Genomic DNA, 26,989 nt, shown 5'->3' with positions numbered 1-26,989 from the left:
ATTCCTCGTGAGTCAGTGGTCTCGGCTCCCAAAACGATCGTGCATTGTGCATCCAGTTGTTGTTCGCTTCGGGCGCGAACGAATCCCTAAAATAAAAGTAACCTCACCCGTCACCGACCATCCTAGTCACCGAGATTTGGAGAGGCCTAAATTTATAGCCAGCGGCAGCGCACATCGCTCTCCGGAACCGCTTCCACATAGGGGGAACTGATCCCTGGCGTTGGGGTAGAGTTTTGTCATCAGTAGCAACAGCAGCAGAAGCAACCCACTTGCCCGACCTATTCGCATCATTAACGCGATAGCCGTGTCTGTCGCACGCTTTGCGATTTTTCCGTTCCCTAACAACCAGCAAAGAACCAACATTCCAATGTCCTCGAACGTGGCTGCCTTTTGTTGATTTTTTTACTACTCCCAAAGAAAACCTCCATATGCCACCGCGTGCTTCGCGGAATCAATTCTTGAAAAGATCTGATTGAGGCGTCGACGAAACACTGGACTGGACTTAAAATAAAATCATGAAACAGAAGGAAATTGTTACGAGAGCACGAACCAAACCTTACGAAACAGTCCCATCCATCAATGTCAGCTGGAATGGGCAGTGGAATGATTTATTTGAGAACCCCGATCGGGAAAATGGGGCTGATAAGTTTTACAGTTTTGTGCAGCATTGGAATGAAGGAGCAATAGGTTTTCTATTCTGATGTTCCAGATTTTGGGTACTTCTTATTCCCTAGAGGTTATTGTGTCCTAATATCTCTTCTTGTTTTTTTTTTGAAAAATCTTGTTTTTATTTTGTTTGGTAACAAACAAACAGCAACCTTCGCTGCACATAGCATAAGACTAAAAAGATGTGTAGGTATGCAACGCAACTGTGATTTCTTTTCTCTTCAGCGGGAGTTCTGCATCGAAGCACATGTTCCAAACAAGTGCCTTTACCACCCGTTTATCACCGGTTCCCTCAGACGGGAGTCGTTCCGTGGTTCAGTTTATTCTCAAGCTTGATTTTCTCCTCTCTTTTTTTCAAACTTCCAGCGCCATCGATCCAACCATTGTGTAACTTCGTTGGAGTGCCTGCACATCCTTCACTCCGGGGAGGGTCAGCGTATGCAGGCAACCAAATCCCGCCAACCAGACAGTGTCGACAGAGATGTAGTCGGTGTTCGCCAGCATCTCCAGCAGCGAGTCACATCAGCATTTTCCCACCGCGCTGCTTCCAGATGCGCGAACCACCGTCTCAGCAGCAGAATGCAGCATCACCATCGTCTTTACAGATTTATCTTCGAGTTGGCCTTCAAAACCTCCGAACGCCAAGGAACGGTTTGCTCGTGACCGAACCGGGAGGTCGAATCGTCATCGTCTCCGTCGTCCACGGCTCTCAAGGTGAGGCGCTTATTGCCCCGAGACACACACACACACCGTTTTCGGGGATAACATTGTCGGAAGGGAACGACGAACGTGGATTCCCCGATTTTTCGACGGCTCGAAGATTATTTTGGGTACGGAATTAGTCCTGTCTGGGGGTTGCTTTTTTTTGTCTTAGAGGATGCTGGAATTTTTCCCGATGCTTCTCAGAGGAGGAAGGAGGGAGGGGGGGGGGCAGCATTCCGCCACGGATACTCCACGGAAACCGTCCCAAAACTCCATTGAAAGTGTTTCTAATTTTGGTGTTTTGCCGAAAATGGTCGTCGTCGAGTGGGAAACGATCGGCGGGAGTCGAGAATTCTAAAGGTCAAACAGAGGAGGGTGAGTTTTCCGATTGGAATGGAAACCATAGCCAACGCGCCGGGTCGTGAATAAAGCGGAACGTCACTGTTTTATTCACCGTAAATAACCTCCTTAATTGGAGTGGAGATGACTCAGAATGATGTGTTGATACGATCCACGTTTAGATGATTCGTCTACATTCGTGTGGAAAACATGTCGATTTTCCTTTGTTACCGGTGTTCGATGGATTGAACGCTGTCCAAAGGGGAACGTAGTAGTTTTATTTAGTTAAATCCGATAGTTCATTCAGTCCTTTCGAGCCGTCTGTCCGTCCGTTGACAGCCTTTCTACTGGTTACAACAATGTCATCGCTGCATCTGGCGCATCCGGTTCAAGGAAAGTTAAAAGGAAAAGGGTTGAGCTCATCATCCATCGGGATGGCAATCGTCACCACCGCCCTCGGGACAGTTTTGTCGGAATCCACAACCTTACGCGTGGAAAAAGTGATCGACAATACGTTTTTCCCAGTTTGCTGCCGCCAACCGGAAAGTGCGCTTAAGGTGATGTTGTGTGCCCGGTTATGATTGATGACAACCGGTAGCCGTTGCTGTTCCGTGTTGCTTTATTTGTGGCCGTTAAGTTGAACGGATACTGACAAATTGCTTCAACGGTACCGGTACAAAACCCATTTTCATTGCATCCCGCGCGGAACAGGACAGCCACTTTGCCCCCGATCGACATCGAATCTGTTTTCCGTCGAAGGGGTTGGAAAATCCCTTTTTTCGCGTTCTGTTCTTACAAAACTGGGAAAGTGTTGATGCAAAGGCAGGAAAGTAAATGGCGTTCTAATGAAATGACGCAGTCAGCATTTTTGTTTTCCTCTTTCCGGGATCGGTGCAGCAGAAAAAGTGCATCAAAGTAGCTCGTTTGTATTTTCCTTCAACAAATCAACACGCTGGCATACTTTTCATGCTATTTTTCCTACACACAAACGCACACACACCTACACCACCACTGTGGCTTTGTCCGAGCGACCGAAGAATGGATAGAATATTCAAATTTCACGCATCCCTGCGCAAAGAGTTGCTCATCAGGCCGAGTAGCCATCATGATTGATTTTGCTGCCGGTCGTTGACAAGATTTTCCAATATGTCAACAATTTTTAATGAGAACGCCGAACGAGATGTAATACGAAACTTCCGGAAAAACCATCGCGCGTCGCCGTCGCCAAAGTCGCGGCCGTTTGCTAATGGACAGCTTTTACAAGTGTTGCCTTTCATCGCTCGGGCGGTACGGACCGCCGCCGGATGGTTTATGGTGTTTGGCTAGAAAACAAGCGACAATGTAAACGATCCCGCACGGTGGCCGTGTTCCGATGGATTGGACTTCTTTTTCCACCACCAGGGAAAGTCGCCTCGCGGTCGGTGGAAATGTAAAGGGGCCGGACGGTCCACGTACGCCAGCAGTCCCAGGGAAAGCGTACGCACCCGAGGGAAAAGTAATAAACGGTTTAATGGATGGGGGATTAATTATTGAACAAAACGAAAAAGAATTGCAGCCCAATGCCGTCTTTCATTTGGCTGCTTTTAAAAATCTTTAAATCTCCTCTTCGAGTACAAAGGATTAAAACTTGAAAAAGTCAACAAAACTGGAATCGAGTTGTATAATAAAAAATATAGAAAGATTCTGCAGTATTCTGATAAACAGAAACAGTTGATCGTGAAGTTGGTTCAGTCGTGAAAAACAAAACAAATATAATATTTTATGTTTTATGTCATGAATGTACACATTGAGTAATGCTAGGTTATGATAGTCCATCTGTTTTAAATACATGACAAAAGACCTTAAGTCATCGTGCATTCCGTTATAATTTCATATAAACAAATATTTACCCTAAAACTAATCGAACAAACAATTCAAACAATGTTTCATGTGGTATCAAAGATATATTCAAAAGTCTGATATAACTTGTTGAATATGACAATGTTTTTATCAAATTGAACAGCAATTTGTTACAAGTTTGAGAAATGTGATGTGTGAGTTATTTTCCTAGATTTGCAATAGAACTTACTACACAGTGCTTCAGGAATCAGAGACTTGGAACTGTGTAGTCACTTTTTAGATCTAAGTATTTACCAAATTTGAGTACACTTTTAGTACATGTCTTGTGCACATAACCACAACCAAACATTTTAATCTTATTTTCAAGTGCCATTTGAAACACTCGATATAGCTATACTAATATCGGTATCGTAAGATTTAGTTACCACTCAACTCTATATTTAAATAGTAGTCTTCCTTAGAGCTGTCAACATAAGACGTATTTCCTTTATGCCGAAGAAATAATCAAGAATTTATTCCCCTCCTTGAAGTTGTAAAATAAATGGTAAAAGTCGTCGCGCTTATAAACATCCCCGGCACGGAGTTTACACTCCAAGGTGGGGTGTCTGCCCTCCCTCCCGGACAACAGCTGTTGGTGCGGTGGCGCACAGCCCTGGACTGGCGCATGGATCAGTGTCATCCGGTGGTTCTGGTGCCATTTGTCGTGTGTGCCGCGCCAGGTAATGAACTCGTAAAACCGTAAACCGCCGCTCAACTCCGAGGGGTTTCTGACTCCGGTCCGCTAGAGAGCATTCTAGAGTCTTAGAGGCCTGCGGCTAATTTCCCTGGCAAGTGGGTCTAGCCTGGCGTGCGTCGAGTTCTCGAAGGATCCGACAACCACGTTCGTGATCGATAGTGAAAGTTAGGAGCGCACCGGTAGGAAGGAGTACCCTCGTCCGCAAGAAGACTCGCCTCCCCGAGAGGTGATAGATAAAATATGACAAGTACGAGGGATCCTAAAAATAAGTACAACCGGAGATGGCTTCGCGTAAGAAACTGACGGCACGAGTGTCCCGTCGCACGTACTCGAGCCGTGGCCGTCGAGCTTGATTGAAGGTGTGCCGTCGGGTGTGGTTTACCCGTCATCGTCCTCCCTAGTTCGGACCGCCTTTCCCCGCTCTCGCTTATATGGTGCGTGCAGGTTTTTGACCTTGCTCATTTTGACGGCACACACGAAACACGGCTTCGAGCGCGGGAGGAATGTTTCCTGGGTTCTGGGAGACCGGAGACCGAAACCGGCACCGATTGGCGCGTGTGTGCTTGTCGTAGGGGCGGACGTTCTCCGGACGCCACTGGAACGCACTATCGATCACCAGCCGGTCGATGGTCCCGACACTCCCGGAAGCTCCCTCCCCAGCGCGGGAAGGGGGAAGATAGTGCGCGTATCTATTTTTGGACGCAAATCGTTCAAGTTGCTCCTATGCCACCACCGCACGGCGCAGTCCGTGGCACACGGTGGTTTAAGGTGTCTTTTCCTCCCCCGGGGCATGTTCAATATTTCGCTCCCCACCGACGGTTGCATTTCCGGGCGGATGCACACGAGGAGAAAGTTGGAAACTACTTCGACGGCCACTATTTTTGGCCCACAACACGGGCCTATGAACAACTCCTCCGGGGGCCACTGACTCCACGGTGCGCCGAGTGGCTGTTCTTTTCCCGGTCTCGGTTTTCCCTTCCCCGAATCGGTCGGTTGCTGTTTTTTCTTCTCCAGCAGGAGATTTTCCGCCACGAGAGCCATGCGGGGAATGCATCCAGCTTGTGTCTATCTGCCCTCCGCCGGCTCCGATTCCATCCTGGAATTGGTTTGATAATCTAAACAAATACGGGGATACTGTTTAGGGATGATGAGGAGGAATTAAAAAAAAACAGACCACACCACGAATGCCACGTGTGTTTCGATGCACCGACCGATCCACTCCAAACCGGTACCATTTTCCCTTTAGGTTTTCCACCAAACGGGTAGCCATTGGTTGGGCGTGAGCTATGTCTTAGGCCGGTGCAATGAACCGTCGCCGTGCAGTTCGTGCCGGAGACGCGCCAGACCAAAAGCGGTCCACTGTTCTGCGGCTGATGTATAGTTTGTTGATCGCTTTGCTCCGCTCCTTCGATCTTTGTAGCTTTTCATCTGTTTATTTGCCATACCGTGGCAACACCAGTTCATTAGCGGTGGATATTTCAGGGCTCCCGAACCTTTTTTTCCGATCAAACGCAGGCCATGGAAAGGATTCGCTCAGAGGAAATTGGAAAGAAAAGGAACCCAAACGATCAGTGCAAAGCGACGTAAGATCGACTTTTCCACGCACTCCATCCGGGCTTGCGGTGGATAACTCGCACTCCATTCACTCGCAGGAATTTGTTGACTTTCGCTGAAGAAAAGAAACAAAAGGGAAGGGGAAGGGGGGTGGGGGGAAACGATCGAATTGCGATACTCCGGCGGTTGGGGGAAAACCCTTTTTTCTCCTGTTATGTTTAACTTATTTATATTTTCCCTCCACAAGGAGTCGGGAAAGTGTGTGTTTTTGTTTCTACTTCTTCTTCCTCTCCGGCCCGGTCGGTGGTAAAGAGGTGGTTGCTCCAAGACACGCCCGGGCCGTAGGAAAATTTGTGACTTATTGCGAGCTGATCGGATCGATGGCCGACGGCGGACGGTATCCTCCTGCTTCGGGCATCGCTGCCACTATCCAGCGACGCGAGCATAACAGCAATCGGCTACTTACGCAAGCCAGTTGCTCGCTAGTTACGGTTCATTGGAACATGCGGCGCGGGTAACCTCGTGGCAACCTTTTGGAGTGCGCTTCGAACTCGGGGTTCTATAAATACAGAACCCCCCCCTGGCTCCTTCGTCTGCGTTCCGCGGTGTTTAGTTGCTGGTGCCGATGCTTTCACCACCGGCCAAAACCTGTGGAGTTACTCCGTGCGGGATCGGCCAGAGCACCCTAGAGTTCAATGAACCGAACTACGTCCCGCTACGTCTTGGCTCTTGACGAAACTATCGTGTTCGAACGCAACGCAACTGTCACCCGAGAAGTGGTTTCTCGGCCCTTGGAATCTGCTCCCTTCGACCGAATCGGGTTCGGTCCACCGCAACATCGGTGCTCGGGATGTCTTACATAGTTTTGGTGAAATTGTTGCGAATTGCAAATGCGCGTTCCTTCGCCGACAGCGTGTCCGCGTGTTGATAGCTTTATTCCGTCCAGAGGTGTTTAGTGCGGTTGCGGGGCTGATTGACGGTTCATTCTGTACTTTCCCTGTCGTATATTTGCTGTTTAAAATGTTATATTAGCAAATAGTATAAATAAAATATCAATTATTAGATTTAAATTTGTTTCACTGAAAGAAGTTCCTAATGAAATATACTGCATCATCTTTGGTACTCCTTTCTTATATTTTTTGGGACTAAAAGAAAGATTGATTTTCTGTTTGTTCAACTGATCATTTTTCACGACAAGAGTCCGTCCGTGTTAGACTTTGATTATTAATTTAAAAACATAGCAAGATAAACACCGGTTTTCGTGACATAAAAACTATTCTTGCGCAGATAAAAAGGATATAACTCTTAAGTTATAGAGAACCTCACTTTCGTCGAGTGACTTCTTGCAACACAAACTAAAGAATCTTCTAGCAAAACTGTAGTTAGTTTTTCTCGATGCTATCGCCGTGGCAATGAATCAAACAATTAGCAATGGGCAGGCGGTGTTGAATTTATGCTCCTCCCAGAAACAAGTTTATTACGACGCAGACAAACGTACTACCCGACGTAGTAACTGTCACTTCCTGTCCACTGACACGCGGCGGGACAGAAAAATGGACCACGAAACAATTCAATGTCATCATTAAAGCGGCAAAATGAAGCACATTCCGTCCCCGATAATCCGCCCAGCCATTCGTTACACTGGACATGACAGTAATTTCCTTCCTCCCGCTACCAATCCTTATCCCATTAGGTCCTGCCTAACCACCACCAACCTCACCACTCGTTTGTTGCGATGATTTACGTTTTGTTGTGATTCGCTTCACACTTTTCATCGCCATTTGAAGTGTCGCATTCAAAACAAAGAATTAAAATGTAAAACATACCGGACCGGGTGGCGATGGGTTTTTCGAAAGATACGAAACGCGAAGTCGCGTGCGCGTCCTCAGCGTGTGCGGGTGTTTTGTGACACGCTCGAAAGAAAGAAGAAAGAAAGCAACGAAATGGCGGCAGAGGAAAGAATTGGGGGATGATTTATAAACAACGCTTCTCGGGCGAGTCCCCGTTTGAGATGTGGAGGTGGCCACGGTAGGATGGATTGGGTGCATTGTGGCCACATTGTGCCCGGAAGGAGGTGGGGTGCAAGTGTGCGTGTATCGTCGGGATACCGTGTCACATCTGCCTTCTGGGCGATCGTGTGCACTCATTTTTTCCATTCATTTTTTCTTCGATCCGACCCGTTGTTTGGTGGTATGATTTTCATCAATGAACAAGAAGCGATCGCAGATCGACAACATTGATTTTAGAATGAACTTTATGCTGAAATCAAATAGTTGGTCATGTGATTACTTTTTAAACATTTCGCTTACGAAATTGGCTCCTTTGATGTATTTTAAATTTAAATATTTTTTATTTTTTCTCGTTTGTTTAAATACAAGAACAAAATCATACAAATTATGCATTTTGTCACACAATATTCTCAACGAAATTACATTAGTTTTATTTTCTCAACTCGCAAGTGTGGCTGCTTTTGACCAACACTAAACGATCCATCTTTATTTTGGTTATAAATGGAATGTTAATATTACAATTTGCAGCCATCGCAAAAGACATTTTTCCAACGTCAAACTGACAAAGCATGCGCCTGGTACTTCACCTTTCAAAAAGAAGAGACGAAGGATAACTTCACTCGAAACGCCCACGACGACGTACTTTCTTTCTTTCTTTCGCTCGTTCGAAGCCGTCTTTTGTATGTTGTTACGTGCGCTGCTTTCTTCACGCCAGCACCAGCACCGGCCTGTAAGTGTTGCTTCCTGCTTGCGGCTACTCAATCGGACCTGTTGTGATTTATTTCCAAGCAAAACAGTGACTTTCAAGCCAGACCACCAGGGAGCCGCCACGGCGCATCTGGTGGAAAACGCTATCTGTCCCGTGGTAGCCGGTCGTCGGGATTCATTTTCATTCGGTTGGAGGGTCGTGTTTTTCATGCTTCTTTAAACCCACGTTGGCCAAACGGTGCGATTGGCACGGTCGGGAACAAAGAGATTTTCCACAGTCAGCGATGGTGGTCCAAAAGTGGTTTTCCACCGTCGTTCCCAATCGACAGCTTGGGTGTTTTGGGTGCGCAGAAAGAAAAGTAGAACACCATATGGGACCAAACCGGTGAAGAAAATGGAAAACAGCACCAAGAAAAGTTAAATCGGAAGTTGTGACATCGCAATCACGCCGCCTTCGTTCGGGACGTTTTCTTTGTTCGTTTTGCTTTTCTCCGGACGGGCACAGGACGCGGGCGAATGCAACCGGAATCCACCTGTCGACCGGGCGTCATTCGAGCTTGGTGGGTGCATAATTCTGCGCCAACTCGCGACTTGTCGGACGAATGGCGATCGAGTTTTCGGCTCGCGATACCCATTCGACCAAATGATTTAGTGTCCTTTGTTGGGCGCGAGTTGGACGTGCGCACCAAGGACCGTCCGGGCGACGAGCGTGGACGATTTCATGCTCCTCCCCCCCCGTGAACAGCTGTTCGGTTGATTCCAGCGGGTACATTCCGAGGCAGCTGAAGAAACACCCATAAGGGATTAAGTGGTTGCAGGATAAAGTAACGGAACGATTTCGCGCGCTGGCTTGCGGAACGTGCCATAGAACCGTACTCATTCGGGGAGGGAAAAAAAGTATCACACATGGTCCAACATTCCGTGGAGGAGCAACAAAAATAATAAAACAAAAACAAATGCCGAAACGAGGCCAATCGTCGGTGGCGAAAACGAAAGTCATGCCGGTTTGGCAATGCTTCTTTTTCTGCTTCCCGTATTTCCGCCGTGAATCACTCCGCGCCAGACGGAACATGTGGTTGTCACTAGATTTCTTTTCATAATTATTTCATCTCGCATTTTGATCGTATTTTCATGTTGAACTAAAATATTCTTTTTTTATGTTTGAACAACTTGTTTTTAATGTTTTGTACTGACAATCTAAAATAACTGTATTTGAATTGAAATAGGAAAATATAAAAATATAACAAAGTTGTGACAATCAAAAAACCACTGTTAATTATTTCCGGGGCAGCAAAATGCTGCTTTCATAATGAAGAAACATTATTTTCTCCAAATTGCAACCGGCTGTGGGTCAAAACGTTGTCTTTCCTTCCACAGCAGAGATTTTTTCCCGAACTTCCCCAAAACGGCGACACGCTATTTCATTAATCATCTACGCGTCCCTTGTTGTGCTCAATTTAAAAGACGCAACTGTCAGTACGGGAAAGGATTAATAGTTTCATCGTAAAAATTAATGGTTTTCTCCGAAACCGGCAAGAGCTACGACGTCCCTCCGTTTTGCGACACGTTTCTGGACCGGGCGTGTAAGTGGGAGAATTGAAAATCTCCACCCCTAAAATAGAGCTTCCATTGTGAGTTATGTAGTTCAGATGGGATTCTGGCGAGCTTGGGGATTTTGTCGAAAGGGAAAATGGGGATAATAATGAACCACTTGCGTTCCGGTTTTCCCACCGGCGCCGGAGGGAAAGAGACCTCCAGCTATTGCAAAACGATGAGTGAAAAATCGTTTATTATTACTTCATTTATTATCCCACCTTCCGCCTCGCCGCATCAGGCCGATTGTTTACGATCGACAGGGAAATTAATTTGAGTGTTTAACACAGTTCAGCGTCGCTACCAAACGCGGGGATCTCCGGGGTTTGTGGAATGTTAATTTTCGCACCGTAACAATGTACCACAGGCCCGATCCAATTGGTATTCCACTCGTGATCGCGGAAGGCATGGCGAAGGTCGACGGCGAGGATCACCCGATCAACCGCTCGAAATGATAATTTATTTATTTTATTTAACACTTTTTGTGTTTTTTTTTTCGCTTCAAAATCAGCTCAACCACTGAGCGTCAAATCGCGAACACGATGCCGTCAGCCAGCTGGTACCAACTGTTGACGGAAGTGACCACGATGCGCGGCGCACGGCCTCTCGGTCCCTAAGGCGAGAAAAGAAACCTCCCCCGAAGAGGGGGGTGGGGGGAAGGAAGGGGCCACGTCTAGCCTGCAGCCCATGGTGGTCATCGTTCCCCAAATAGTCAGTCAACGCCGAGACTCGCAATCGACCGCCGCAAGCCACTTGCCAGAAATTCTCGGCAACCCGTTTTCCCGGCTGCGCACTTAATCGAGCGCGTTTTATAGCGTGCCATAAATCAGTCATAAATTCCCAGTGCACATCTCCCTCACCCTCTGTCTCCTCTTTCTGGTAGAGCAACTTTCCACCTGCATCAGACGGGGTGGGAAAACATTTTTCCCAAAACATTGACGGTAAGGTTTTGTTAGCGGAGAAAAACCCCTGTCGACCAACTGGCTGGCCGAGTGGCGAGCTAAACGAACCTGCGCACTCAGCACACACACTCACACACACACACTGACCGGCATAGGGTTGACATCATTCGGGAAAAAAAACCCCTCAATAATCCCTCTACATTTTCCCATCGCGAAATTGGGATGCTTTTTTTTGACGGTCAAGAACAGCTTTTCCCACGTAAGCAGCAGTCGGGTTTTCCCTGTGCAGGGTGGTTTTTCTCGGAAGAAGGAAGGTGGGAGTTAACTGGACACACACACAAACATACACACAACCGCCCGAGCAATAGTTCGCAACTAGGTAGTAACAGGTGTGCGAGCCGGTTGCGAGTTGCCAAAAAACGCCTCGCCTCGCGGCTGGTGGTCGATCTTACTTTTTTAGATTTTCCTGTACCCTTTTTTTCGTTTTGTTGCTTTCCGTATTCTAACATGCCTGCGGAACATATGATGCGTCCCGTGCGCACGTGTTCTCCCTTCGGCGCGCTTGGTCCCTCGAAATCCACAACTTCATTTTTCCTTTCCAAACTCGAACGGCCGCGTTGGTAATCAGATCCAAGCGGTGGTCGATTATCCTACTTTCGGGGGTTTTTCTTCCTTCTAGTTTTGGTTTGCGTGGTTCTCCTTCTCTAACGCATTGATATCACGTCCCGAGGTAGTTTGTATTTTTTCATTTTTTTTTGTTTCTTTTAGGTACTCTTCTTTGTAGCACTTGCGGCCAGAGTGCTTTTCTGGTGATCGTGAAAAACCCAACCGGGAGGGCCAACCGAGCAGTGATCTTACGTGAAGCCATCCAACATGCTTTTGATTTATTTATACGTGACGCCTCACGCTTCGTTGGGAAAAAGAATATCGTGAGCGCGCACACACATACATACGATACCGCACCGAGAAAGATAACTCATGCCGAACGATGTGTGGCGTGGTTCGTCTCGATTTTGCTAAAATATCTATATTTTAAGTAATTCTAAGCGCCCGCTGTGCCGAAGGGCAACGATCCGGAAGAGAGACGAGGAAGTGTCCGTGGTGGTGACTGTCCGAGGCTGACTTTTCACACCATTTTCCCAATACGTTTTTTTTCTACCGCCAGTTATGAGTGATGGCTTTCGTTGCCACGCCGTGGCACGTGAGGGAAAATTAGAAACGGTGTTGGTGGACATGGTAGTTGTCATTCGGTCCGTCTACCCCGCCCCCAATGCACCCCCGCCTGCCCAACGCACCAACTGGTTGGAAAATTCGGCAACGTGTTGCTGACCGCCGAGAACGACTTTCGTCTTCCCATGCGGGCATCTCTCATGGGTTTGTTTGTTTGTTGATTTGCTGTCGTTGTGCACCCGATCACACTTTTCCTTTACCTTCCTTTACCGAAGATCCGCTAGCCAGTGGTTTTTCTGGCCGACCATCGCCCACTTCGATGCGGTCAGTTTGATGTGCCTCCCAGCCGGGCCACGGTTCGGTCTTCCGGTTTCATCATCCGTTTTTCCGCGTGAAATTGTGTTGCCTGTTTTAGTTTCTCGCTCTTTTCTGGCGCGCTCTTTTCTGTTTTGTCGGAAAACATTGACATCGGGTTTGGGTTTGGTGGAATTTCCCCGAAAGCGGACGCCCAGTCATCGACCTGTTCGGCCAACGGTGGCCACTCATCCCAGGTTCGGGGAAGTCGTTTCGGTGATCGACATGTAAGAAGAAAAAGACACAGGAAGGGATGGAGAAGTAGAATGGGGGGCGGGTTGGCGGAGGAGTTGAAACAGCTCCGGCTCTGTTGCGAAATGGCCTGAGCTAAGCACCGATTAGGTTGTTCGATTGAGTCGTTAAACGTGTTGATGAGTCAATCAAACTGGGTAAACGTGAGAACATTATTAGTACGATTTCGATCGGGAAAAGACTTAAAAAATAGGGTTGAGTTACAAAAACTAAGTTCTCCAGGCAAACATGATGGTAAAATGATTCAATAAAATATAAGATTAGCGAAACTGAGCAGTGACTTTAGAATCCAATAAGGCCTGGCAAATGTATTCATCATTTATTCAATCATAAGCAATCTTTTAAATACTTTTATTGGGCTGAATATAAAACTACACTTCTTATTTATTTAATGTTTGTTTATATCTTTCTTCTTTGGTGTGATTTAAAATGAGCAAATGAGCAATCATAAGCAGTCTTTTATATACTTTTATTAGACTGAATGAAACACTTTTTATTTATTTAATTTTTGGTTATATCTTCCTTCTTTGATGTCATCAAAAAATGACTTTGAAGAGACGCCAAGAAATAGATTTTATTACCACGCAAATATTTTAATCTAAGAACAACATGACGATCTATATTGGTTAATGATGTGACCCGCAGGAGCCGTGGTTGGGCTGGAAAATCTTGTTCCCACCGGTTATTCTCGACCTCCACCAGAGCCTCCTTTGTGGTCCCGTTTAATCGGCGCTTCGGGGTTTAATTGCCGTTTTCCCACACCGCGTCCCATCTGTAGCCTCCCCACGTCGGTCCCGTTCCGTAAACAACAAAATGCAACCCGGCTGCATATGGTTCTGCGTGAGGTGTGAATATATTGCAAATATTTCCACAATGTGCACGGCACAGGGGAGTTTTTTTCTTTGTGGAAAATGAACGAAAAGGAAGAAAAAAGCCTATGCGCCGGCCAGGCGTACGGTTTGCAGCATCACCATCATCATCATCGTCATCATCGTGGCAACATAGCTGGTGCACCTCCCCGAAGAACTTCGCCCGACCTCTCCCCCCTCCCTCCCGCCCGCCAGCTCACTCATCCCAGCCCCGTTCGGGGAATCCATCGAAGATCCTCGCCGGGGGAGAACACACAGCATCTGCCCATTTCTACCATCCCGAGACGTCTCCAATGCGCGCCGTTTCGCTGAAGGGGTCGCGCACATGCAGACGTTTGTTTGATGTACACTTTGCTCATGGTTATGTTGCCTTTGTGTTTTTGTTGTTGTTATTGTCGCTTTGCTCTCCTTGACTCATGCTGTTTTTTTTTTTACTGCTTCGGAACGGAAATTTCTCTTCAGCATATGTGACGAGTAATGTTCGGTACGGTTACCGAAAACTCATCTTCGATCTTCGCAATGTTGCGCACGCGCTCGGTTCAGAATGTTAAGATCGCCCGCCTCGTGTCGAACTGGCTGGTCGTGGTTGTTGTTTTTGGTTTGTTTTACCAGTTTGCCAGCCTCTTACACACGTAACAAAATATGTTGGAAACTGTACCGCTTCAAAGCACGGTGAGCACACAAACTTTGATGTGGTTTAAAATAATAAATTGTAGGGAAAAAAAAGAAAACATTATTCAATGAATTCAAAGAACATGAAACAACACGTTTTATTTTATTTGCTTTGTGTTTGGTTCAGGGTTAACCCATTTACATATCGTTATATTAGTTTTTTATATTTTTATTCTATTCAAACAGTTTTTGTACCTATTTTTATGCTAAACTAAACTTTCCATTTTTTTTCTACGTAAAATAGATTCATAAACCATTCAATCGCATCCATCAGATAAAGCTTATGATTGACACTAATGCACAATTGAATTTGTTCTACCCCATTCTATTATCCCTTATGTCCCACCGCCTCCTTCTCCAACATTTGTTCTACAATCCCTTTTTCCCGAAAGACGTCGATCCCACATAACCGCCGTAACGCTCGTAAAGACGCGCCCGTGCTTCCTTATGTTTACGACGCGATGTTGTTTATTTTCCCGGTCGCGTCTTTTTTTTTTGTTTCATTTCATTTTCTTTTCCGTTCCATCCCCACCGAACGCATACACCGTACCGCACGCGCGGCAAGCAAAAGGAGCAGATGCAGCATCCACGGTGCATATGTGCATTTGTGCATCGCGGAGCCTGTCGCGTCAATGCTTATGTGTTGGAGCTGCACGCGATCATATGCTTCTCTCGCGTTTTTCTATCCCACACCCCACATAGCTGATCGCGCTCCGAAGTTCCATCCCGTCGTCTTCCTTTCTGCTCTCTTGGTCTCTTTCTGTCGGTCTTTTTCTCATTTTCCTTCACCCGTCGGGACTCTGGCCGGGAGGGGAAATGATTTTCCACTTATGCGCTGTTTACATTCGGTTCTGGCTGCGCACGTGCTCATAGTGGTGTGTGTGTGTGTCTGTTCGTATTGGTAGCGTTCTGGCATAACTGTACAGGACCAACGATGGGAGAGCTAGAGCACACATTTGTTAGTTGTTATTTACCACGCCGAACGATCGTCGGCTTCGTGTGCGCTCCTTGGCGTGCCGAGTCGGATCACTACCGGCGTTTTCAGGACGTCGCCGGCCAGAAGCGTACCAGCAGCGCCCGGAGTCGGTTCGAGTTAGGTTTTCAGTGGCCCCGGAACAGTGTGTTCGATCGCGATCGTGAAGTAGTGGAAAAGCGGTGTTCTGCCGCGCGCGCGAGTGTGTGGAAAAGCACATTTTCACGAAATTACTTCTTTGGCGATCTTTCGGATTGACGGATTGGAGCCGTTCGGGAGTGCGGTTTTACGACTGGCGATTTTAATTAACTCGATCGAAGATCATTGTGACGGTGTGGTGATTTTATGGTGGAAAATCGTATCGCGCGGTTTGGGGGAGGAAACTCTTCCAAATAAACAAAAACGGTATAATAGTGGTGATTTTGTGTACAGTATCGTTTGCTAAATCGTTGATACAGTTTGTGCGTCGGTAGGTTTGATTTTCCACCCAATAAATCCCGTGAGTTTAATGCCGACCGGATGGAAACTATTCTGAGGATTTTCTCTATCAGAAACACCGAAATCAAACAAGTGAGGTGAAGATATTGTGAAGTGTTCTTTAGATAAATTGCCTTGGATTCAGCATAATTCAAATCGTTAAACCACACGTGGCGCCAACATAGGCCGGCGAGAAGAAAAACCGGCGAAACATTTCGTCCACGCGGAGACAAATCGGTGGAAATTTGTTGTGCAGCCATTGGGCCGTGAAAAGCGGAATACGGAATAGCAGTGTCCGGTCCGTGGAGGACGACGTTAATTTTCCTTGTGCCCCAGCCGGGACGGAATTTTCACACCGAATCGGTGTTTTTCCGCCACATTCATACATCGGGGAGGCCAGTAGCGAAAAGTGTGTTCGTTTGTGAAGTAGGAAAATTCGTCCATTGCCGTCAAGCGCGCCGTGGGAAATTCGTCCACCGTTTCTGCGTGCGTTGATCTGACCGGCGGTTTTAGTTTTCTTTTTAAGTGTCTTCAGTTTTCCGGCGTCTCTTTTTCCCGGCGGCATTTGGATGGTGGTTTGCGGCATCGAGACGGTAAGTGCGGGGGGGGAGGTGGAATGTTTTTCATTTCAACAAATTAGTTGACATCTGACAAGCACCTCGAGGACGGGCTGGTGTCGCACCGCGGGCCACCAGGTGACTTAATGGGCTATTGATTTACGTTACCGTCCGGTCTGGTGTTGGGTGGGGTGGGCTGTGAAAAACGCAAGTGAAAAATAGGCCCATATTTTTGACACTCCTTCCTTTCTCCCCAAATGTATGTTCGATGAAGAAATAGTGATTCGAACGTTTTGTTGAAGTATTTCGTTTCCGTTTTTCAGTATGCAAAGTTGGTAAATTTAAAGTTTACCTAATTTTAGATCCTTTACATTTCTATTTAAAATTGGGTTGACTCCGAACTTTTGTGAGTTAAAATCTACAGATCGATGTTTCAATCTACTTGTTCCTCGTGTCCCTTTTTATATTGTAACTTTTCTCGATAAGATTAACTTGTAGGTGAGTTGAGTACATGAATTATTCCATGTTTGAAAACCACAAAATTTTCCTACTGTTTGTAAACACTATCAAAATTGAAACAGTTTGACTCAATCCAATGTTACAATCTTGTCAAGTTTGCCTTACAAAGGTTCTATTTTAAGCCGCAATGAATCTTTGGTCTTTGGACGCAAAAAGGCATCCCCAAATCAAGCATCTTTGTATTGAAATTGTACAATGTTCTAACCTTTGTCGACTTGCACCCTAAACGAACGCGTCCGGGTGGAAAACTGATCATTAAAATACTACGTCAAACGAAGTTGAACGAAGGTGTGCGCCGGACGGGGAAAATCACGGTGTGGGAAAAGCCGCGACTTGCGAGACCAGATGATCTTGGCCGACGGCATCGGCCTCTCACCGGTGGTTGCGATCGGCAGCAATAATATCGAATGTCGATACTGCCGCCAGGACGTCCGACCATTTTTCCCACCCCTCCGCATGGTTCGCCGTGATGGGTTGTACTAAAAATAGTAAACCGCTGCGTTCCAACGACGTTCCCATCCGGTCCCTTCCAGCTGTACCGATGGTCGATGGACGTAAGCACTTAATCCAAGGTAGGGTCCCTACTTTTCCCACCCCTCCCCTCATAGGTAGTCCTTGTGTGCGGCCTGGTAAGTGGCCCGGCGAGCGGTGGCGCAATCGCGGAGAATCCACATCCACCAATAACGGTATCGGCCGTCTGGAATGCACTCAACGGCCACTTCCGAAAGTGGATCGGGGTCCTCGATGCTGCTCGCACTGAAAAGACGGCCCTTGTGTCCTGATTATTTTTCTTTGATTTTGTTGGACGCAACGATAATTCGTTCGCATACAACTCCACAAAGATCGCCAGCACCAAGTACAATTTCAACAGATCACAAACCAAGAGTCGTTTTCAATGATAGAACCGCGTGCGAAAGGGCACGGTTCACTTCAATTGCGCAGCGTTCAGCTAGGATCATGTTCATTCCTTGTATGCCTCAATTGCGGCCCAGACAATCTTAAATAAGGTGTGAAAATAGATTGCTATAAGAAAAATACATTTCTTCCCTCTTTTTCAAAAATTATACTAAAATACAAGGGCTTTGATTTCTATTTTTTTATAACTGAAATGTAGCTAGAAAGTACCACTCTTATTAACCCAAGCAAAGAATCATTACTTCAGAATTTAAAAAAATCAAAACAACTCTCTTTAGATTTGGTAATGAAACCCGCAATTGTACCGTGCAATCCCATCGCGCTGTTTACGATCATCAATCCGGAAACGCGTAAATGCGCGCCAAAGTTCAAACGAAAATCACCCGGTCCATCCTTGTATTGACTTTGGTAAAACGTTTTCCCGTTTTCCGTTTAATTGATGCTTACACTTGACCAAACGCTGTAACGTCTCACGGTCGGCCATTCGGATTCGGGGGTGGATGAGTTACGTACGGAACCGCTAAATGCTTTACGACAGTGATCGACATTCGCACATATCGTGGCTAGATAATGGCGTGCTTGTGGGTGTGTGTGTGTGTGTGTGTGTGTGTATGTGCCCCCAAAACGAAATATTGGCGTCAATGGGTGGGATTCTTTTTGCTTCGGATTTAAATATAAATATCTATTTATTGCGCACGCACCCCAAACATAACGCGTCATAATAACAGCTGCTCGGCACAGTGGGAGTAGACACGAGGAACCGAAGGGCCAGGAGTAGGTGGTGAAATTGTGAAAATATCAATTAAAAATATTAACCCTAGCGCACGTATACGCATAAACTTTATTCAAAGGGAGTATGGGAAAAAGGGGGGGGGGGGGGGGGGGAAATGGTGATAAATTTAAATTCCACATCCGGCCACCCCGCCACTCAACAGCTGACCGCATCTATTTTCTTCCATCAATCATACACACCGTCGGGGAAAGGCAATGAAAACAAGTAGAAAAGATTGTAGCCATTGCCATGATCAATCATCGATCGAACGGGAGTTCGGTGCCGACGATGGCACGGTCAAGCCGATTCTGAAGTCGAACCCATTTTGGAAGTGATTAAAAAATGACCATTTCCCAGCGGCTGCGAGTAACAAGGAACAAGGAAGTGAGCGGGAGTAAACAAAAAATAGGAAAGAAAAGAGAGGGGGAGAGAGGTGAAAAAGGTAGAAACATCTTCAACAAGTGGATGATCTAATACGCACCACTCGAGCTAGTCCCTCGGGGCTGGATGGAAATCTCACGGTGGTCGCGCTGCAAAGTATTCCGCGTTTGTTGGCTAGTCGGACCAGACCGCTATCCTTGGCCAGAAATTGGGAAAAAGGTGAAACAACCTGCTGCTGCTGCGGCTGCTACGGACGCCGAACCGTTTGGCAAGGGTTTTCCATTCGCACTTCTAATGTTTACTTCTCGGGCCGCGCTCCGGCCGACGCAAGCACGCCGATGAAAAACTGCACCGTCAGCCAGTGTCCATCAGCGTGTCCCGGTCGCTGGGGCTGAGAGGAACCGTCGGAGCGAGTGGATCCATTTTCGCACGTAACCTTACCGGCCGCCGAAATGCGTCATTCGGGAGGGCCAGTATTTTTACTTTTCCGCGTACCGCGCGGACGGATGCCGGAAGAAAATGGCACGTGTGTTTGGTCGTTTTCTGGCGCGTTGCGGCCACTGGACGCTTAACACTTACGTAGCGAGCAGTTGCGGCGTAGTCTAGCGTAAATATGCGCGCCACCGACCGGCGAAGGTGATAGTAGCGAGTGTCGAGACAAACGCTTTTGGTTGTAGAATAAGATCGTAAAATGTTTATAGTTTGTCCATTTTTATTTTTAAATGTTCCAACCAAATCTCCACTCACTTGACCACTGTGCACTTTTGGATAAAGCAAGGAATGATGCGGAAACTTCCGTGTGTCTTTCCTTTCTTGCAATGCGCCTTTTTTCCTTCATTTCCATTGCTTTCCACCCGGACCGTTTGAGACGCATTTTCACGCCGAACGCGATGGCACAAAATAGGGCCACCTGCGGCAGAGGAAAATTCGCCGTACACTTACCGGCCGCGACGAAATGTTTACCACGCTTTGGACGTTTTCCAAGAACATCGTCCATCAGGACACCCGTGAGCCGGGTGTGTGTGTGTGTTTGTGGTGCACTTTAACGTCCACCCTGGCTGAACGGAACATGTCCGGTGAAACTGTTGCTGTGTGTACAAAGTGAGAGACGCCAGACTCGCAGCCCGTTTGAGGTGGTGATCACCTTGATCGATGGGTTATCCAAACGAGCACCAGCGAACCAAGCCGATGCAGCCGGTTGGAGGTTGAATGGACTGGAAAAGGTGTCGGTTTTGGGGCGGGTGCTAATTAAGCTATAATTGTCCACCGTGCGCGAAGTCCACCTGCAAATCGGTAGTAGCTAGATTTCCCAATCGACCCAATGGCGGTGATGCGTTATTGACGCAATCGATTGGAGCAGTGGAAGCGCCCTTTACGCCTGCCATTTGCTTGCGGTTCGATTTTCCTTCGAGATAAATTTTGAGTGATAAATCTTAATTACTCAAACGTCTGCATACGAAAACCGACGGAGGTTGAAAGAGTTTTTCAAACTCCCATTTGACAGTTGACGCTGGCCAGAGCTGGGCACAAATCAATTACATCGAAGTACGTTCACCTCGACCCGATTTCCTACGCCATTGAGTAAAGTCAAGGAAACGCCACGAGCGAAAATCTCTCCGCGTTTCGTAGAGGAAAACCCCATCCATGAAGCGACGCGATGAAACCGTTATCCCATAAAATCAACATCGACCAACTGCAGCGGCGAACGGTAGAATGAAAACAAAACTGGTGAAAAACCGATCGATCGTAGTGGGTGCAGTTTTCCTTGACGTTTTGTTTTTCTTCCATCGTAGTAAGCGGTGCGTAGTAGACGGATGGTGTGGATTTGGTTCGCCTGCCTTCCAAGACGGGCGAGCGAGAGCGAATGCAACCGTGCGAGTGAGAAAAGTGTCCGTTACGGAGATCAATGGTCTAATTTTCAAAACAAACAAATACCGTTCACTCAGATCATGTGGAGAGTTCACTCGGCGCCGAGAAGGTTGGCATACGTTTTAGTACAAGGATACCGCCATCGCGTATACTGAGAATATTGGCAGAAACTCGATCTCTGATTTGTGATTAAAAGTACACACAATGTGCGTCATTTTCAATAGATTTCTTTGTGCATATCGTTGCTGGGTTATAACATAGATTGTTAAAGGTAAACACAATAAAATTTAATTTTCAAACATTATCTATATATATAAAAGTCACCGTTGTCTGTATATATATATATATGTATGCACTCGCATCACGCAAAATCTACCGGGCCGATTTACACCAAACTTGGCAGGAAGGTAGCTAATTTTCCATGGTTGAATGATCTGAACTTCGTTTGTTGATATCTTCAATCCTCCCAACCCCTCCCGAACACCTACCCTCTAAAATTAATGAAAAACAATTAAAGCTCAACCATTACTGATTGGATTTACATAAAAATTGAATAACATGCTGCTTTCGTAAGGACATAGCATGGTTTAAAATTTCATCGATCTATGGGAAGGGGAAAGAGGGGCTCTCATACTACCCCCTACCTCAAAAATGGTAAAAATGCAATATGGATATCAATTTCGCAAGATTTATGATCTCTAAATCGAATGGCCTTACTCTTAATGTTCAATTTTAGCCCAGACTCCCTCTATCCTCCTCTTCTTCAGCATAACAATAGCAATTCTCAAAACGAAGAGGGTTATTTCTTATCATGTATTCAACAGCATTACGCAAATTCTAACGGACCGATTTGTGCCAAACTTGACTGGATATTAGCTAATTTTACAAGGATGAATTATTTAGACTTCGTTTGTTGATATCCCCATACCTCCCTACCCCTCCCGGATAACAACCGTTCAAAAATAAGGAAAACCAATTAAAGCTCTACGATTATTGAACAGATTGTCACAAACTTGGTACACATACTGCTTACAAAGAGACATAGCTTTGATTAAAATTTCAACCTCCTAAGGCAAGGGAAAAAGGGGGCTCTCAAATTACCCCCTACCCTAAAAATAGTAAAAATGCAATATGGGTACCAATTTCGCAGTATTTGTGGTTTCTAAATCGAATGGCCTCACTCTTAATGTTCAATCTTAGCTAAGACTCCCACTACCGTCTTCCTCTACAGCAAAACAATAGCAATTCTCAGAACAAAAAACGTCAATTCTGATCATATGTATTCAAGGCAAAATCTAATAAGTCTACCTTAACCAAACTAGGCTGGAGTGTAGCTAATTTTTTATGATTTCGAATATCCTCCGTCCCTTTCCCGAACCGAAAACTTTTCCCTATCCCCGAACACCGAACACCTAAAATGAAGAAAAATAATAATAATTCAACAATTATGGGATGGGAGTTTTACAAAATTTGGTACACGTACTTCTTAAATATGTAGCCATCATCTAATAAAATTTCATCCATGTACAGGAAAGGATAAGAGGGGCTACCATCTTACCTCTATGTCTCAACAATGGTTTAAAAGCAATATGGGTATCATTTTCGTAGTTTTTTTGGGGTCACTAAATCGAATGGAATCGAATTTGAGTGTTCAATCTCATCTCAGACTTCTTTTATCTTCTGCTACAAATATTCTCAATCACACAAAATCGATTCGATTTACACCCAACATACTAATAAGAAAGCCAATTTTCAAGTGTGAAACGTCCAACATTCTTAACATTGTAAAACTCAAGACACTGAATGAAAATACTCTTTCGTTTGGAATTGTTTTTCTACCCGGATGAAATCGGGTTAATCAGCTAGTTTGCAATGTTTAAAGGTACATAATTTCAAGTTCTATTCAATTTTTTCTATGAAGATGACATTATTTTTCATTTTTAATCTCCTGCTCAAATATCTCACATTAAAAATACACACAAAATATTAACAGGGAGTAAAAAATGTTTGGAGGCTAATTTTAAACACCCACTCACCGCACTATCGTAAATCAGGCTGTTCCGGAAGATCATATACCTCCATTGTACCGTCAGAACGCACATATGAACGCCATAAATTGTAGTTGATAATTTTTGCCCATAAAATCTGGCCATGAACGAACTGGAAGCTGATCCTGTAAGCAAGTAAAGAACGAAGCAGATAGGAAAAAAACTTGAAGAGAAACAGCTTCTCCTTGCAGTTACGTGTCTTAAAAGGGAAATAAATATTAGTTGGGCTTGATTGTTTATGTTTCCCTATCGACACAGCTGTCGTGTAGGTGGTAAAAAAACTAAGATAACATAGAAATGCAGGGTATAAGCAGTCGGCAGTTGTGATTCATAGTTTCGAGGCAGCAACTTTTAGTGAGGGTATCCCAAAACCCGCCACTTGTTTATCACAATTGTTTTTATACAATTTCTGAATCTGTAGGGGAATCAATTGTTCAGTATGGGTGGATATGAACCTGTAGTACTCAAATGCGAGGTTTCATTTCATTCCAAGGTGGCTTGTCAGAAACTCTCTGTAGCATGTTTTAACCACGTCAAGCACGATCGGCGTTATCGGGCAGAGATTATTCGTCTCGAGAGCGAAATTTCACGCATGAGTCATAACATCTGGTTGCCGGTCTTTATCGGATGGTCTTCTCTTTCCCTCGCCAACAGCTTGCGACCGGCTCACCATGGTGCAGGAAATTCCCTCGGACATCCCGGAAGAACTATACAATCTGACCCAGCTGGCGTACGTGTCGTACTCAGCGCCGAAGCTCAGCACAGAGGATACGCGCGCACGCACCGCGCACGAGAAGGACTACCTGCAGCGGCTCTCCCAAGACCCGATGCCGTACTCCAAACACCAGACCGTGCCGTACTACGATCCGTCGGCCGATATGATCAACCTAGCGCCGGCCGGCGAGTACTATGCACCCGTCAGCCTGACTCACGCCGACGACGGCCGGATAGTGGTCATGCAAGACGGTCCGCACACGGTCACGATGGCCGAGGCGACGAAGAAGAAATGGACGAAGAAGTGGGAGATAATCCAGAGTCCGGACCGGAAGCCGGTCGAAGTGTTGAACTTGTCGCCGGGATCGGCCTCACTATCGCCGTGTGCCGATGGTAGCCGCGATAGCGAGCGATCCAGCTTGATCCTGTACGCGCCAACCATCAGTCCCGATAAGGTCGGAAGCGATAAGGACGCGCAGATGTTCACTATAATAGAGTGCCACGAGCGGCAGGAAGTGGTCAGTGGTTTTGGAACCGACCGACCGGCCACATCGCCCGTCCAGGATCCGGTGGTCGGTCGGTTCGGTGGTGGTGTGTCGGCATCGGAGGAATCGCAGGATTCGGCGGTGGTGGAGTGCTACTATTCGCACAAGGTGTTCGATCGGAAGAAGGCCCGCAAAATCCGGACGGTTTCGTGTGCGAGTAGCGTCAGTATCGGTGGAGGGACGCTGTTGGCCACCGATGGATCCTCCCAGGATCGCATGATCGTAGAGGAGGATGTTGAACCGGCGATTAACAGTGAGCTGGATCGCTCCCGGGACGCCACCAACGATTCCGGGCACGTCGAGGCCGATCCACCCGGTGGTCCGGGGGGAAATACCAGCGATGAGAACGGACCCGGATCCGGCTTGGATGTGCACGTATGTCCGGAGTGTAATAAGCGCTACTCGACCTCCTCCAACCTGGCCAGACATCGTCAAACCCATCGGTAAGTATTCACTAAGCTCTCCCAAGGGAAAACCTTAATTGAAATGACCCTTGTCCTAAACGTTGGTTTTCTCTTGTAGCTCCCTGGAGGACAAGAAAGCCCGAAAATGTCCATTCTGCTCGAAGGTGTACGTGTCGATGCCGGCGTACTCGATGCACGTGCGCACACACAACCAGGGCTGCGAGTGTCCGACGTGTGGTAAATGTTTCTCCAGACCGTGGCTACTTCAGGGACACATTCGCACACATACCGGTAAGTTCTAATTTCTCACCAAAAATATCTGTTTCTTTTGAGATTTTCTACAAGTAAGGCGAAAATAAATAATTTTAATGAACAATCTCTAAGTATTGGTTCAAGATGTAAATGTTTCTAAATATTGTTAGTAGTTAGACCGAAAACTGGGTTCTTCGGAAATCATTAGCTAGAGCTATGGAGCTTTCCGAAGAATCCCGATATTCTGGAGGAAATTTAATCGCTGACGATAACATTATTTAACTTCTCTATCTCATTCTTTGTCCGGCAGGCGAAAAACCATTCCAATGCACCGTTTGCCACAAGGCGTTTGCCGACAAGTCGAACCTGCGGGCGCACGTGCAGACCCACTCCAACACCAAGCCACACGCGTGCAGCCGCTGTGGTAAGTCGTTCGCGCTCAAGTCCTACCTGTACAAGCACGAGGATTCGTCCTGCCTGAAGAACGAACGTCCAGCGAAAGCGCCAAGGCCTCCCGTGGCTGGAAAGTCGCGCCGAAAGGCGCCAAAGGATCGACCGGCCACGGTGACGGCAACAACCGATGGAACCCACCGCTCAATGTCACCAGGTACGGTACAACCCACGACAAACATGGAAACGGATGCATCCACAGGTCAGCCGGTTTCGCCTGCTTTCCCGCGGAACGTACGGGACGTGGTGCGGGCGAAGATACGGGAGGTGGTGGAGGACAACTGTAAGAAAGCCGCAGCAGCTGCCGCTGCCACAAACACAACCGCTACCATCGCCACCACCACCAATCAAACGAGTGGACAACCACCGACCACGCCTGTTCCAGACAATCGAATCAGTGTGATACGCATTGCTGGTCCTTCCTCGGCTTCCTTTGCTGCACCGGATCAGCGACCTCAAACGATCCAGAGCGCCAGTGGCAATCCTTCCACTGACTATCCGGAAAACTACGCCGTCATTGCGTAGGGCTGTGTGCATCAGGCTGGAGTGGGTTCCGGATAGGTGCCCGTGATCGACGATGATCTCCTTGTGAAACGAAGTATTTCCCTGCTTTCCATTTGTACAATTCGATTCATCGGGACTTCGACTGTGACTGTGGGTCTGTGTGTGTGTGTGTGTGTGTGTGTGGGGGGGGGGGGGGTGATGATGGTCGGCATTTGCATCTAACTTTACTTTAAGCTTACATACAAAGAGGTTGAAGGCGTTACATTTCATTCGTAGGTTAAGGTAGGATAGTGTTTTTTCAATCACTTTCTATAATATGTTCCTTAGTACTTGCATAATTCATTTCGCGCCATTTTGCACCTGTACAGTATCAGTGCGCATCCTTATCCGTACAGCTAAGCTAGCCAAAGAATCGGTTTCGTTTATTTCATAGCACATGCCCACGCTATCGTTAGTACTTCCGGCTGTCCCCTACACGACAAAGGGTTGTTTTGAAGCCTATTAGTAAGCCTTGCCAAATGCAGGTGGATTAAGTTATTGATAGATTTTATTGTTCGATAACATCTTACAACACACAACAAAAAGGACGAGAATGTTCTAGTCTGATGATAAGGAGTAAGGCTTGTATCACTTGTGCAGCAACGATGTATCAGTGTAGCAGACAGTTAGTTTAGTTAAGCAGATAAGTGATGAGGGGTAGACTTTGCCTTTAATTTATTTTTTATATTTTAATATTCTATAATTATGGAGACAATTTTCAAGCGCGAATTTATGTGTAGCTAGTAGAGTTCTGAAAGCTGATCGAAAAGGTGCAGACATATAGAAGTAAGTACATTTTAACGACGTCACCTAAGGGTGAATGTTCAGTGGCTGGGATCGATGCAATAACATTATAGGTATACGGTTTATTTTAATGACCCTTTATAGTTTTAAAAAATCAATAGGACTGTTAGGTATAAGTTTTTATGATAAAAATGACAACAATTTTATATATAAATGTAATAAAAATGTACTTCTGGTACAACACAAGACAACCGGTGTATATTTCATTCCCTGTTTCCCTAATGCTGCTCTTTTCTTGATTACGAACATCATTGTAATTGTAAGATGGAATCATGACAGAGAGTACACATTTCGCTAAAAATCAATTAATCAAAAATACCAATTTATTTCACGTTTGTCCATTGTAGTAGTTGGAACTGTGGAAACTAGGAATATCAATACGATAGAAGATAGATTTGAAT

General features: G+C 46.2%; 1 protein-coding gene across 1 annotated transcript; it reads left to right on the top strand.

Annotated features, from left to right (window-relative positions):
* The first annotated feature begins 23,547 nt into the window (after positions 1–23,547).
* On the top strand, positions 23,548–25,766 carry LOC131265142 (zinc finger protein 467). Its single transcript, XM_058267403.1, has 3 exons — positions 23,548–24,578; positions 24,658–24,830; positions 25,102–25,766. Exons 1-3 carry the CDS (start codon positions 23,548–23,550, stop codon positions 25,764–25,766), a joined length of 1,869 nt encoding a protein of 622 aa, XP_058123386.1.
* The last annotated feature ends 1,223 nt before the right edge of the window (positions 25,767–26,989 follow it).

The sequence above is a fragment of the Anopheles coustani genome, chromosome 2 (assembly GCF_943734705.1).
Source record: "Anopheles coustani chromosome 2, idAnoCousDA_361_x.2, whole genome shotgun sequence".
In the NCBI taxonomy this organism is placed as follows: domain Eukaryota; kingdom Metazoa; phylum Arthropoda; class Insecta; order Diptera; family Culicidae; genus Anopheles; species Anopheles coustani.
Note: the sequence above shows the minus strand (reverse complement) of the source record. Positions and strands in the feature narration are given on the sequence as shown.

What these genes read in the sequence shown, in the direction of transcription:
- LOC131265142 (XM_058267403.1), top strand. Translation starts at nt 23,548, where the DNA reads ATGGTGCAGGAAATTCCCTCGGACATCCCGGAAGAACTATACAATCTG. An exon ending in AGACATCGTCAAACCCATCG is followed by an intron (nt 24,579 to 24,657) that starts GTAAGTATTCAC and finishes TTTCTCTTGTAG; the next exon opens with CTCCCTGGAGGACAAGAAAG. An exon ending in ACACATTCGCACACATACCG is followed by an intron (nt 24,831 to 25,101) that starts GTAAGTTCTAAT and finishes TTTGTCCGGCAG; the next exon opens with GCGAAAAACCATTCCAATGC.